This window comes from Rhinatrema bivittatum, chromosome 8, assembly GCF_901001135.1.
Source record: "Rhinatrema bivittatum chromosome 8, aRhiBiv1.1, whole genome shotgun sequence".
In the NCBI taxonomy this organism is placed as follows: Eukaryota; Metazoa; Chordata; class Amphibia; order Gymnophiona; family Rhinatrematidae; genus Rhinatrema; species Rhinatrema bivittatum.
Window position 1 is genome coordinate 72,195,946 of NC_042622.1, and position 15,995 is coordinate 72,211,940.

General features: G+C 44.3%; 1 protein-coding gene across 1 annotated transcript in view; it reads right to left on the reverse strand.

The window, feature by feature from the left end:
• Positions 1 to 15,995, reverse strand: part of ERGIC3 (ERGIC and golgi 3) — a 107,001-nt gene that overhangs the window by 83,088 nt on the left and 7,918 nt on the right. The window contains exon 2 of the mRNA XM_029612362.1: positions 9,887 to 9,957. Coding sequence (XP_029468222.1) covers positions 9,887 to 9,957 — 71 coding nt within the window. The remainder of the gene's footprint in view (positions 1 to 9,886; positions 9,958 to 15,995) is intronic.

Genomic DNA, 15,995 nt, shown 5'->3' on the forward strand with positions numbered 1-15,995 from the left:
GGTGACTCGCCAGAACGATGGCTATTGACACAATACCCTTATTAAATAAACATACACATGCTTACTGTGACTCCTACATCGCTCAAAGCTTCAACAGCAAGAGGTAATGGAAAAAAGGATTTGCACTCACAAAGAGGGGAGTAGCTGGCTTGTTACGGCGGTTACTACCCCAAACCAAATATGCCTGATACTTCACTTTCAATGCATATACAGCATAGCTCTCTGCTTCAATGACAGGGGAGAAGAATAACTGATACTTCACACATCCAGCAGAGCTCTCTGCTACAACGGCAAGGGAGAAGAAAAAAGGGTTCGCACTCAAAAAGCGGGGAGTAGCTGGCTTGTTACGGCGGTTACTACCCCAAACCAAATGTGCCTGATACTTCACTTTCCATGCATATCCAGCATGGTTCTCTGCTTCATCGGCATGGGAGAAAGACTGATACATCACGCATTTCCAGCATAGCTCTCTGCTTCAACGGCAGGGGAAAAAAAAAAACAAAAACAAAAAACTGATGCTTCACGCATATCCTGCATAGCTTCAACGACAGGGGTGAAGAAAAAAAGGATTTGCAATCACAAAGCGAGGAGTAGCTGGCTTGTTACGGCGGTTACTACCCAAAACCAAATGTGCCTGATACTTCACTTTCAATACATATCCAGCATGGCTCTCTGCTTCAACGGCAGGGGAGAAGAAAAAAAAACCAACAAGGGCTGTACAACATAGTCTAGGTAAAACAAATAAGCATGGGTGTAGCTTGCTTATCGCGGCGGTTACTGCCCCTACTACCCCTAACTAATCAAGCTAGATATTTCACTTGGATGCAGCTCCATCACTGCTCTCTACATTAATGGTGGGGGTGGAAGGGGAATAGAACAAGGAGCTAAGAGAAACAGATAAGAATGAGAGAAAAAATGTGTGAGGCTTGCTGGGCAGACTGGATGGGCCATTCGGCCTTCTTCTGCCGTCATTTCTATGTTTCTATATGAATATTGGAATGTGAGCGTAAGCGTCTTGAAGATCCAGAGAACAGAGCCAATCTCCTGCTTGAAGAAGGGGAAGCATGGTGCCTAAGGAGACCATCCCCAATTTTTCTTTTCGTAGAAATTTGTTGAGATTTCACAGGTCTAAGATGGGCCGTAGTCCTCCTGTTTTCTTTGGAATGAGAAAATAGCGGGAGTAGAATCCTCTGCCCTGCTGAGGTCGGGGGAACTGGTTCCACGGCCCTGGCTCTCAGGAGGGTGGATAGTTCTGTTTGTAGAAGAGTGGAATGATCTGTGTGTACCCAAAGAGAGTTTGGTGGAGAACTTCTGGGCACTGTGAGAAAATCCAGATAGTAACCTTGTGTTACAATGGATAGTACCCATTGATCTGTTGTGATGTTTGACCAATTGGGTAGAAAGGAGACTCTGTCTCCAACTGGAACATCTGAGAACGGGTTCATGGAGTGGCTGCTGTTCTCTGGCAGGTTTTCAAAACCCCGATGCTGGGTCTGTCTGGGGGGAGGCTGAGGCCTAGATGCCTTTGGTTGCCTGGGCTGACCTCTCCGGGATGGTCTGGATGACCTAACACAAGGTGCTGGAGGATAATATCTTCGTGGCCTGTAATAAGGTTTCCTGGTGTCTTTTCTGACGGAGCACCGTGCAGAAGATGAAGTCTCTGCCGGAACAGCAGATACATGGCGCAGTGTCTCATTGTGTTCCTTCAACTGCGCAACAGCATCTTGCACTTTCTCTCCAAAAAGATGGTCTCCAGTACAAGGCAAGTCTGCCAACTTTTCTTGAACCTCAGGCCTGAGGTCAGAAGCCTTTAGCCAGGCCCATCTCCGGGCGCTAATCCCTGTTGCTACCATTCTGGAAGATGTTTCAGACGAGTCATAGGCTGCACGCACGTCGTGCTTACCTGCTTCCAGGCCCTTAATAATATTATTTAAGGAATCCTGATGTTGCCGAGGCAGAAATTCAGATAACTCCTGGAACTGTTTCCATAAACTGCGCTGATATTGTGTCATATATAATTGATATGATGCAATTCTGGAGACAAGCATGGAACCTTGGAACATCTTTCGCCCCAGAGTATCCAGGAATTTTTGCCCCTTGCTAGGAGGCATGGAGGAACGTGGACGGATTCTTTTAGATCTCTTTTGGGCAGATTCCACCACTACAAACTGGTGTGGAAGTTGAGACTTTTGAAAACCTGCTATGTGCTGGACCAGGTAGGTTGCGTCAATCTGCTTGTTCACCAGTGGAATTGAACAAGGACGCTTCCACAATATATGCTGGAGATCAACGAGGACTTCATGCACTGGTATGGCAAGAAACTCCTTAGGAGGATCCACAAATTGAAGAACCTCCAGAGTTTTCTGTCTGGTGTCCTCCTCAGCTATCAATTGGAAAGGAATTGTATCTGACATCTCTTTCACGAAATTTGAAAAAGAGAGGTCCACCGGTGGCGACTTTCTCTTTTCTTCTGGTGGGGATGGCTCCGATAATATATCTTCCAAGGAAGAATCAGTGTCTCCCTCGTCCCAGGTATCTGATGAAGGACATCGAGGAGGGGTGGAGTGAGGGATGAAAAATGGCATCGAAGGCATCAATGGTTTTATCGGTGGAATCGATGGAATCGATGGAGGTTGATGAGGGATTAATGGCACTGATGGAGTAATCGGGCGTCTCGGTTGGGAAATTCCCGATGGTCCTGGTATTGGCTCAGACATCTGTGATTTGCCTGAGGAGTCATCTCTGGGATCAGGAATTGTTATTGGTGTTCTTGCCCCCGATGGTAGTGGTTGCATAGACAGGGCACTGATTAGGGTACTGAGCCTAGCGAGTAGTGGCGATAGTTGTGGCATCAGCATCAGTGGCTAAAGATCTCGTAGACCTTCCCATACTGCTTGGCGGATGAATCTGTCCAGTTCCTCCCATATAGCTGGTGAGGTCAGAGCAGCTATAGGGGGTGGCAGAGAAGGCAGAACTGGCTCTTCCACAGGTCCCTGTGGTGGCACAGTACCCGGCACTGACATTGGTGGGGATCGCCTTGGACTAAGAGGCATCAAGAGCGTCGATGGCTCCTATACTCCAGTCCTCTTCGGTGACGGCTCGAAGGGCATCGAAGCCGCTCCGGAAATCGATCCGACATCGGGGTTAGAAGTCAGTCGATGCCGGTGCTTTTCTCGATGCTCGGTGCCTTTCTTTAAGCACAGAGGTCAATTTTACCGATGACAGAGATGGCGTCGGAGACTGACGGTCCCCGCTTCCACCAGGACACCGCTTGGTTTTAATCACCAACTTTTTAGTCGCTCCAGCCGGTGACGACTGTGTCGATGTCGACGTCTATGGAAGTAGTTGAATATGGAAGAAGTGCTCCATCTTTTCCAGACGGGCCCGTCTACCTTTGGCCGTCATCTCGGCACATTGTGGACATGTTGAGACACTATGTCCCTCGCCTAAACACAGGACACACTTCGCATGAGGGTCCGTGATGGACATGGTGAGAGGGCAATTCGGGCATTTTTAAACCTAGTTGTCATTTTGAAGGCCGGACAGCTGACGACGGCTTTCTGACAAGAAAAAATTTGAAACGGTATCGACTGGAGAAAAAATTACTCACCGATTGGTGGAAATGGGAGACCCCTGTGAAAGGGGATTCAATTTGAGAATTTTTTCTAACTTTTTCCGTGAGGAAAATGTGTGAAGTATCACATAGGGCTCCTTCACCGCAAGGCTAAATGCAGTGTAAAAAAAAGAAGACTGAAGGGAGACCCCTTTGGCTCGAGGAATAATGGCATGCTCAGTGGGCCAGTCAAATGTTTCTAGAATCTTTGACAGAAAGTTTTCCGTGACAGGGCTCTGTCCAGTGACATCACCCATATGCGAGGACTCTCATCCTGCTTGTCCTGGGATAAAGTGCTCTTTTACATTCCAAGGTAGGAAAGCCACTTCTGCTTTATGAACATGGGGACTAAGAAAGAAAGCTGTAAGAACTATGGACTGACTCAAGTGGAAAATTAAGACCACTTCTGGAAGAAACTTAGGGTAGGTTTGCAAAAGTAGTCTGTAGTGAAAAATGTTGTGTACATAAATATGTAACAAGCATATGAAGTACACTCACTCTTCTGGCAGAGGTGACTGTGATGAAGAATCCAGTGTTTGACAATAGTTCTTAAATCAACTGTTATATCAATTTTCCATTTGTATACAAACATATACCTATGTCTATTTGTTAAGAATGCATATTTACTGGGTGATATAGCCATTGAAAAATTTACAGCTTTATTGTTTTATGTGTAGAGATATGGAGGCCTGTTAAAAAAAAACAAAGGGGGTTATTTTCCAAGCCGCTATATGGCCTTTTCGCATGTGAAAAGCAACCATAAGGCATGGTACTATGCTAGTTTGGAAAAGGGGGAGGAGTATGGGGTGGGATTTTTGTCGAAGTGGGCTGGGATGGTCTCTCTACCTGGGTAACATGAAGCTAGGTTGAGAGAACATTGTACAAATCTCATCATTGTGTGAGTTTCTTCACTCTGAATTCCATCAAATCTTCACAAGAGTGTACTGTTCTGTTCGTACGTCTCACTCTGAATGTCAAAGTGGCCCCTAACCCCTACACTACTACCTAAACCTCACCTCGAGTAACTAGGTGGGAGATATATATATATATATATAAATAAAAATACCTCACTGCTATAAGGGCCTTATAGATAGTCTCTCTCTCTTCTCCCCTCCGCAGTGGTTGTAGGTAGGAAGTGCAACAATTGTGGCACTTACCGCAAAGTGCAAAATAGTTATGGCGCTCTGCAGTAATACCTATGTGAAGTTTTAAGGTAGCCTATTTATCGCAACGTAAAACACGCCCCTCTTCCTATTGCATGCGATAGTTTGATGAATCCTGGCCTAAAACATGTAGAAAAACCACTTTTTTTTTAATTCACTAAGGGCCTGATTTTAAAAAGCATTTACTCGAGTAAAACTGGATTTTACTTGAGTAAATGCCCTTTACCTGAGTAAGTGGGTTTTTGAAAATTGCTACAATATATGCCATTGAATTGTCCATAGGATTTACTCATGTAAATGCACTTACACAAGTAAATGGCTTTTGAAAAATGCTACAATAATAGTTACATTTACGCGCATAACTCCTTTTGAAAATTACCCCCTAAGGCTAGAAAAAAACGGAACTGTTGCAAAACTAAATCAGTCCTAGTTCATCTCGGTGCACTAACTGCTTACAATGACCAGGAAGAAAGTAAACCAATTTCTTCCCACACTCAGGTAACCCACTTTATGAAAGGCCTTCTTTTCACTTTAAGCTGCCTGCATTGCTATGTGCGCTGCCCTGGGATTTCACCTAATGAGACCACTTTTTGAACTTATAGAAACTTGTAATGTTAAGTACTTAACCTTAAAAGTAATTTATGACAGCAGCAGACTACTATAACTATTTATCTCAGCCTCCCAGCTTCTGCAATCTGAGTCCTCCAACGTTTTCAAAATGCAGCAATCCGTATTATAACAGGAAGTAACTACTGCGACCATATTAGGTGAGCTCCACTGGCTGCCTATTTCATTGCTCTGGTTTTTAAGGCCATTCATGGGGCCAGCCCTGATTACTTGAAGGCAGTTTTAACAGAATATGCTCCCTCTCAGACACTCCGTTCAGCTGGAAAAAATGCTCTGCGTGCCTTCTGTGAATATTTCCCACCAGTCTGAAACTTGTGCCAGATCCCGGTTCTATGGATGACCTCCAAGAAATTATCATTCGTGAAAAAGTAAACTTTTTTTTTTCACCAAGCATTCAATTAGGGACCAAGTGATTTTATTTTAATTTTTTTTACTGTTTTCTGTCATTTTACTATCAGAACTATGTGTTACGTACTGTGAATTGTGTTCTGTCTCAGTGTACAACTGTATTTTATGTTTTTAACCTGTTAACTGCTAGAAGTAAGAATTTTAAGACCAGTAGCTAGAAGTGCAAAAAATAAATTGACTTGAAATAACTCAATCTACCCTATAGTATACAAAAAGGTCTCCTTATTTCTTTACGTAAATTACTTTATTGCCTTACACAATAAAATAGCTCTAGGAGATGAATAAACAATACAAAAGTAATAGAATAATAAAATACAATAAATTTAGGATAAAAAAAAACCACCACCATAGATACAACCATCAAAACATTTTAAAGCCCCAGTTCATTCAGGTGAATGTCTCATCAAAAATCCAGGCCTTACAGAATCTAAGCTTCATATCATCAATGAAACACAAGGACTTAGGAGCCAAGTACCACAATGCAGGGTCAAACAAGGAAAATGTCTTCTGCCTAGTCTCAACATAATGAATTTGCTCCCTCTTTTCCATGACAGTGGTATCACTACCAACCCTTACCCCCCCAAAAATACTGGCTTGCCGCCCCAGCTCAATTTGAATTTTGTTTTTGAATGGCGAGTTGTAAAGGGGAAAATCCTAGTTCTGCTTTGCACCCACTGTTGGGAGAATTTCTCTGAATGCAGGGTATGTTTACAGAAATTGTGATGCGGGGATTTATATTGGGGCTTGGTCCCATCCTGTACAAACACCAGACTTCATGCCCATATAGAAGAATTTTTTGAATGATGCAATTGAATATTGCATTGAAGGCCTTTGGTACTTTTTCTTGTAGTTTCTTTTATAGGCAATTTATAGGGGTGGATGCAATGATGCACAGAAATGGCACTTTGGCTTGCCCATTCTTACAAAATACTTCTTTCTAGAAATGCCACTTCTCTTTCCATGATGGAACACCTGCAGCTAGAAACTAAGTCAATGCTCAGCAGAATCCACCAACCATGTCCCCGACTGTTCTCTTAGCACTTGATGTTCACAGGCTCCTGGGATGTTGGTCTCCGCAGACATAATAGAACTGAGACATGTGGCTGTGGGACCAATTACAGTGCAGCCCTGGAAACAGTACGCATTCAGCAATGAAAAACAAGCATTATAGTGAAGTCCCTCATGCTATAAAATACTAAACCAAACTTTCACCCAGTTTCCACCTTTGTAAAAAAATGCATAAATACAACAATTAAATAAATATTACTCCTTATAATTGCACATAAATAGACAAAACAGAAACCCATGAGGGTGTTCACTATTCCCCAAAACATCTTTTGTGATTCTCTCCCCTCCACGCTTTCCTTTCATTGTGTCACTGTTCATGATTATTGCCTTTTCCTATCCAAGTCACCCCACTACAGACAAAACCTTACTCCTGACTCTGATTTAACTCATATAGGTTATTGTACCCGATTATTCAACACTCCCATCTCCAACATACAATATATCCTCAAGTCTGAAGGCCTCTTTTTGTCCCTAAGCCCCATCAGGTCTTCACTCTCCACAGCAGAACCCCTCTTTCCCATCAGGTCTCCTTCCCACTATTGTTCCTTTCTTCCTCCTCCATCAAGCCCTCTGTCCCCTATCATGGCCCCTCCCCTAGCCTCCCTTCTCCACTCCTACATCAAGCTCTTCGTAACTACTCAGACTCAGAAGTAAATAAGCCTGGGAGGTGGATGCATGAGAGAGAGTACAGTTCTACCCACCAACATCTCACCCAGGAACGTTCATAAAAAGTCTGCTGTTCTTCATCCTTCTCCCAGCAGCACTCACAGGTCTTGGACACAAGCAACACTTCCTCCTCCTCACTGAAAGGATCATAAAACCAACTGATGGATGCCCATAGTGTGGCTCATGCTCAGGTTCCATGCATGCACTGATCTTTCTTCCAGCCTAACGCCTCCTGTAGAAAATAGGAGTCACAGCTGCAAAATCCTAGCTTTTGGTGCATTTCTTTACCAAGACTCTGCGTCTTCTCAGTGCCAGTAGTGAATGTCATCTGGTCCTGCACACCTTTGTTTGCCACATAAAAATTCAATAGGGCTTTAAGCAAATTGTGCAATTATGCACTCTGTGATTAATTTTGAAGGCATATAATTGCATAATCACCCAAAGTTTATTAAGATTGATGGAAATGTACTAAAATGGTTTGTCTCTTTTCTAGCTGACAGATCTTTCCAAATAAAACTTGATAATCACCTATCTGACACATTCCAGTGCACAACTGGTGTCCTGCAGGGCTCTGTGCTATCAGCAACCTTATTTAATATCTACATGTTGCCATTGTGCAAATTACTTACTGACCTTGGAATAAACTTCTTTTCTATATGCAGACGATCTACAATTCTATATCCCTCTAACAAAATCATTTGAAAAAAAAAGCATCACTCATTTCTGGATATATGATCACCATGAAAAGATAAACTTGCTTAATTGAAAATATCAATGAACTCAAAAAAACCAACAACCTGAACTAATTTGGTTGAGCCGTAACCCACCTAAATCTGTTCCACCTGGCATTGATCTTGGAAAATGCCAACCAACTCCAGCAACTCAGGTAAGGGATCTTGGTGTCCAAATTGATGAAAACTTAGTTATGAAGACCCACATCTGCAAACTGATCAAATCTGGTTTCCACAAACTAGGAATCCTGAGCCAACTGAAACCTCTACTAAGCAAAACTGACTTCAGAACCGTTTTATAATCTCTAATATTCTCAAACTTAGATTACTGCAATTCTCTATTCCTAGGTCTTCCAGCCTGTCACCTTAAACCACTCCAACTACTGCAAAATGCTGCAGCCGGACTACCGACAGGAAAAAGAAAATTCGACCACATCACCACAACCCTAATAGCATCACATTGGCTACCTGTACAATCGAGAATAATATCCAAAGTACTAACAATAATATACAACAATGTGAATCCAAACAATGATCTGATGGGAATAATATTCAAACCACATATTTCCACATAAGCGCCAAGATCTCAGAACAAAGGCCTGCTAGAAATCCTGACAATAAAAAATTCTCATCTAACACAAACAAGAGACAGAGCTTTACCTATTGCTGGCCCAAAGCTATGGAACTCAATGCCAGAAAAGTTTCAATTAAATAACCGACATTAAGAAATTTAAGAAAGAACTGAAAACCTGGCTATTCAATAATGCCTACTCTGAGTGATATAACAAACTCCCCCTCACTCTGATTAACATCTATGCCCTGAACATTACCCCATTCTCTCATCCCCCCCCCCCACTTTTAACAATTACAAAACACTCAAATAAATAAATAAATAAAATGTTTTATGAAAATTGCCACCCTTCCCTTTCTCCCCACAGTAGCATGGGGGAAAGTATGTGCTGTCCGCAGCACCCAAACCTTTCTCCACAAGGAAAAGGGATAATGCTGGGGGGGGGGGGGGGGGGGGGGGGGGGGTGGGGGGGGGGGGGGCATGAAGGCCAACCCAGCAAAGCACACGAAGCGAGTTTATTTGTAAGTCCTCATGCGTACTTCCCAGTAGGGAGTTTGTGCCAGCAGTGACCTATGTACCTGTGGTCCCTGCTGGGCAAAAGATTTTTCAAAAGAAACTCCATGAGGAATTTCCCTTTGAAAATAAGTCTGAAGGCCTGCAGATGTCAAGCATCTACGGGCCTGTGAATGCCACAGAAAAACTGAAAACTGCCCTCATAAAAACCTAAGTATTCTGTACAAGAGTAGAACATTCCTGTAACATATCTGTCACTTTTCATTCTCATTTATAAATAAAAAATTTGAATGAACAGAATTAGAACATACAGAAGAAAAGAAAATGAAAAAAACCTCCATTGGTGATAAAGGCAGTTAAATAATATAACATCTGTAATGAGCATCCAACATCACTTATACTGTAGTAAGCCCTTTTCTACACAATGATTTCTTTTTCACTCTTTTTCAATGCTTTACAAAAGGATCTTCTGATTTTCAATGCATCAGTGTTCTTTAGCCAACATTAAAGAATTTGTGTCACTTACTTCTTTAGTGAGGTAGTATTGGAGCTCCGAGAAGAAAAGGAACAGCATTATTAGACCACTGATCAGTGTCACTGAAAATAAACAAAGGTTAAATGTTACCGAACAAAAGTGATCTACACTGCACACTCACCATTACATGAGCAGAACTCTTAGCAGGGAAGTGATGTTACACTGTGTTGTTCACATTTCTGTACAAAGAGAGCACATCCGCCTGCTCCATCAGTCCCCTAGGCTCTTTCTGTCACTGTACAGCTGAGAGTAAATGAGGCCATGCCATGCTAACCTGAGAAGTGGGAAAGAGAGAACCAGCACCAGAAGAAACTAAAGACGGGAGAGAGCAGAGGAGAGAGATTGAACGAGGCAGTGGAAAGGAGAGGAAAAGGAAAATAAAGGGGGTGTGAAACTGAAGGGAAAGGTGAGAGGTAGATTGGTTTGAAAGGAGATGAAATGAGAAGAAAGGGCAAGCATAAGGAACAGACTAGAGGAAAAGCAAAATTGCTTACCTTGTAATAGGTGTTATCCCAGGACAGCAGGATGTAGTCCTCACATATGGGTGACGTCATCCACGGAGCCCTTAAGCGGGAAAAACTTCTGGCAAGTTTCTAGAAGTTTTAAACTGGCTGCCTGAGGCTACTGAGCATGCCCGGCATGCCATGATATTTCCTGCCACAGGGGTCTCACTCCAGTCTTGTATGTAGCAATAAGCGTAAGCAAAATTATAAGAAGAAAGTCTGAGGCCCAACTCCGCGGGGTGGCGGGTGGGTTCCGTGAGGACTACATCCTGCTGTCCTGGGATAACACCTATTACAAGGTAAGCAATTTTGCTTTATCCCAGAACAAGCAGGATGCTAGTCCTCACATATGGGTGAATAGCAAGCTAGAGGCTGAATCATTGTCCATGCAGGTAGCAGCGATGCATTTTTGAGGAATGAGTCAGCCGACAAACACAGCAGGTTGGATGTAGAAGGAGTTGGGATTAAGCTGGAAACAAGTTCTTTAAGACAGATTGTCCATAGGCTGAATCTTGTCGTCCTTCCTTGTCCAAACAATAATGAGCTGCAAAAGTGTGAAGAGAACTCCATGTTGCTGCTTTACAAATGTCAATGATTGGCACTGAACGAAAGTGTGCTACTGAGGTTGACATTGCTCTTACTGAGTGTGCCTTTACTCGCCCTTGGAGAGGAAGGCCTGCTTTTCCATAGCAAAATTGTATGCAATCTGCTAACCAATTGGATAAAGTATGTTTACCCACTGCTTTACCTGGCTTATTTGGGTCATAAGAGACAAAAAGCTGATTGGATGTTCTGAGGGACGTAGTGCGATTCAAGTAATAGGACAACGCACGTTTGCAGTCCAAAGTGTGCAAAGCTCTTTCCCCCTGGTGAGAGTGAGGCCTTGGAAAGAATGTGGGTAAGACTATTGTTTGATTTAAATGGAATTCCGTAACTACCTTAGGAAGGAATTTTGGATGTGTTCGGAGAACCACTCTGTCATGGAGGAACTTTGTATAAGGTTCATATGTGACAAGTGCTTGTAACTCACTAACCCTTCTAGCTGATGTGATGGCTATGAGGAAAATAGTCTTCCATGTGAGAAATTTAAGATCACAGGAATCAATGGGTTCGAAAGGAGAACGCATTAATCCTGTTAAAACCAGATTCAGGTCCCATTGTGTAGCTGGAGGCCGAATTGGTGGATTAAGATGTGTTAGACCTCTCATGAATCTACTGACGAGAGGTTGTGTGGATATAGGTGCATCTATCTTGTTATGATAAGCGGAGATTGCACTCAAATGTACTCTGATTGACGATGTCTGAAGACCAGAGTTTGAAAGATGGTACAAATAATCTAGAAGAGTAGATGTGGGGCAAGTGAAAGGATCCGTATGATTTTGCTTGCACCAGAACGTGAACCGTTTCCATTTGAAAGAGTAATTTTTCCTTGTGGAAGGTTTGCGGGAAGCTATAAGCACTTGAGAAACATTTGTTGAAAGATTGAGTGGTTGTAGGATTAAGCTTTCAACATCCATGCTGTCAGGGATAGGGACTGAAGGTTGGGATGGCGCAACCGACCCTGATCCTGAGTAATGAGATTGGGAGCTACTCCCAGACGTATTGGATCCCTGACTGAAAGGTCTAGCAGTGTGGGAAACCATACCTGTCGAGGCCAATATGGGGCTATGAGTATCATGGACCCCTTGTCCTGTTGTAGCTTCACCAGTGTCTTGGTGATAAGCGGTATTGGAGGATATGCATATAGTAGGCCTGAGTTCCAAGGGCGAGCAAAGGCGTCCTTGGCTGGTTGGTGCTTCTGTTTGTGCAGAGAACAGAAGTTGGTCACCTTGTGGTTCAGGCGCGACGCAAAGAGGTCTGTTGTTGGCTGTCCCCAACGTTGGAATATTTTGGTCGCTATCGAGGGATTCAGAGACCACTCGTGTGGTTGGAACTGACGACTGAGTCGGTCTGCTAGCACATTTTGAATTCCTGCTAGATAAGTGGCCTGTAGCAATATTGAGTGATTCAAGGCCCAGTCCCAAATTTGCGCAGCTTCTTGACAAAGGAGATACGAGCCCGTACCTCCCTGTTTGTTGATGTACCACATGGCAACCGTATTGTCTGTTTGGATTAACACAGTCTTGTGTGAAAGACAGTCCTCGAACGCATGCAGCGCATAACGTATAGCTCGAAGTTCCAGAAAATTGATTTGATATGTGGCTTCGAGTTTTGTCCAAGTTCCTTGAGTTTGAAGAGAGTTTACATGAGCTCCCCATCCCAAGGTGGATGCATCTGTAGTTAATGTTATCTGAGGGATCGGCTTTTGGAAAGGCAGGCCCTTGCGTAAATTGTCCTTGATTGTCCACCAGTGTAGCGATGAGCGAAGTTGGTGGGTTACTTGGATGGGAGAATGAAGTGGTTGAATGGCTTGGATCCATTGCGACCGAAGAGTCCATTGGGTAAGTCGCATGGCAAGTCGTGCCATCGGAGTGACATGAACCGTTGATGCCATGTGGCCTAGTAAGATTAGAAACTGATGAGCTGTCACTTGCGGTTGTGTGGACATGGAGTACGCCAACTGGGACAGTGTTTGTGCACGGTCTTCTGGAAGAAAAGCTTGTGCAAGGTTTGTGTCTAATTCTGCTCCTATGTATTGGAGTAGATGAGATGGTTGCAGGTGGGATTTTTGATAATTGATGAGAAATCCCAGTTTGTGCAGTACCTGTATTGTGTAATGTAGAGAAGTAAGCGCCCCTTGTTGCGATTGACTTTTTATTAGCCAATCGTCTAGATAAGGGAAGACATGAACACCTTGTTTGTGCAAATGTCCTGCTATTACTGCTAGGCATTTTGTGAATACTCTGGGAGCTGAGGCTAGGCCGAATGGTAGGACTCTGTATTGAAAATGCTGGTGTCCCACCTTGAATCTTAGGTACTTGCGATGAGGTGGGAAAATAGGTATGTGAGTATAAGCGTCTTGGAGATCCAGAGAACAAAGCCAATCCCCCTTTTGTATGAGAGGAAGAATGGTGCCTAAGGATACCATTCTGAATTTTTCTTTTCTTAGAAATTTGTTGAGATTTCTGAGATCTAGAATGGGACGAAGTCCTCCGGTTTTCTTTGGAATGAGGAAATACCGGGAATAGAATCCTCTTCCCTTCTGTGAGTGTGGTACGTGTTCCACAGCTCTTGCTTTCAGAAGAGTAGATAATTCCATTTGTAATTGAGGGATGTGTTCGAGATAGGAGTTTTGTGGTGGAAACTCCTGCGGGGGAGCTGTGAAGTCTAGGTGGTAACCCTGATGAACTATGGATAAGACCCATTGATCTGTGGTGATATTTTCCCAATCGTTGTAAAAGTGGGAAATCCTTCCCCCTACTGGTAAATCTGGAAAGGGGTTTGGTTGGCTCTGTTCTCCGGGACTGCTTTCAAAAGCCAGAGGTGGAAGCAGTTTGGGGCGGAGGCTGTGGCCTTGCAGCTCTCTGCTGTCTCTGCTAAGGGCGCTGTGGAGGCCTTGTAGAGCGTGGTCTTGAGGTCTGGGGGTAATACCTTCTCGGCCTAAAGAAAGGCCGTCTGGTGTCTCGCCGTGGCGGCCTGCGGGCAGGGTGAGTAGGAGTATCATGGGACAACGTAGAGAGCTGCTTTAATGTTTCAGAGTGCTCTCTAAGCTGCGTTACGGCATCTTGTACTTTTGTTCCGAACAAGTTGTCGCCCAGGCAAGGCAAGTCCACTAGTTTATCCTGGACTTCTGGACGTAGGTCCGACGCCTTCAACCAGGCCCATCTTCGAGCACTGATGCCTGAAGCTGCCGTTCTGGAAGAAGTCTCAAACGCATCATACGCCGCTCGCACCTCATGCTTGCCCGCATCCAGACCTTTCTGCACAATCTGTTGTGCTGCCTCCTGCTGCTGTTGAGGTAGAGAGGGTAGAAATTCCTCAATCTGCTTCCACAGGTTTCTTTGATGCTGCGTCATATACAGCTGGTACGCAGCAATTTTTAAATTTAGCATCGCTCCCTGGTAAATCTTACGCCCCATAAGGTCTAGGAATCTGTTATCTTTCCCAGGAGGGATAGAAGCGTGAGTTCTGGACCTTCTTGATTTCTTTTGCGCAGATTCCACAACTAATGAACTGTGTGGTAGTTGTGGCTTCTCAAAGCCTGGGGCTGCTTGGACTAAATACGTAGAGTCAATTCTACGATTAACTCCCGGTGTTGTACATGGGTGCTCCCAAATCCGTTGTTGAAGTTGGAGTAGTACCTCATGTACTGGAATAGCTAGGTTATGTTTTGGGGGATCTACAAATTGTAGAATCTCCAGTGTTTGCTGTCTGTCATCCTTCTCTGCCTGAAGTTGAAAAGGGATGGATTCCGACATTTCTTGAACGAAAGAAGCAAAAGACAAATCCTCAGGAGGGGATTGCTTCTTGGTCTGTGGCGGAGTACCTTCTGATAAAAACTCCTCTGAAGAATACTCCGATTGTGTATCAGACCATGTATCCGCTGGTTGAGGATATGAAGGATGGCTTGGCCTTTTAGATGGAGAAACCCCAGAGGGTCCTGGTAAAGGATCCTGGATGTCCGGTACACCATCACTGGTATCACTTTCCTCCGCAGGGTGTGAAGGCAAGGAAGATAAAAGATCATGATATCTTTTGGTAAGGATAGCATGTAGTCTTTTCTCAGAGGGAATCTCTGGAGCCTGCTGTGGATGCTTAGATTTTCCTGATGCCTTTTTTCCCCGGCCTGAAGCTCCGGAAGGAGCTAAGGTATAATGTGGAGCTGGTTGTGCAGCCGTAGAAAGTGATGTAGTGAGAAAGGAGAACATGGAAATGGGAATCAATGAGGAGATTGGTCTGGTAGCAATTGTGGACATCGAAGATTGTAAATTAGTCTATTCCATCGAAGGCTGTGCGATTTGCATCGACGATGAGGCTGCTGACATCGATCGAGCAGCAGGCATCGTTGAAGAGCAGCTGGACACGTCCATCGGCATTGATAGAGCTGTTAGCGCAGAAGCTGCAGCAGTCATCGGCACCGAGATTGGCATCGGTATGGACGATGACGTTGGCATCGGTACTGGCATCGATATGGACGATGGCACCGGCATCGATATCGAGGAAGGCATCGACTCGGTAGTTGGCATCGATGGAGTCATCGGCATCGGCCCGATGGCCGGCATCGACTGAGGAGTCGGCATCGACCCGTAGGTCGGCATCGGTCCTACCAGGGCCGGTGTCGGAGATGTCGCCGGGATGGCTTCTTTCATGGCATCGGCGACAAGCTTCTTAATGAAAGCTGTTAAGTCCGTCACGGATGTCGACGGTGTCGATTCCTCTGAAGGGATTACCGAGGTCGATGACAACTTCCGCTGTTTAGACACCGGTTCTTCCGGCGGTGGCAAAGGAGGAATCGAATGTCGTCTCCGGTGTTTATGTTTGGTACGAATCTCAGAAACGGATTTGGACGATGCCACAGACGGTGTTGGCGAGGAAGCATCTCCCGAACCTTGTTGGACTCTTTTCTTTAGAAGTATCTTCTTCGATACGCCTACCGGGGAAGATCTAGTCGAGGTCGATGTCGGTGCTCTGATTTGAAAAATCTGAGCCATTTTTTC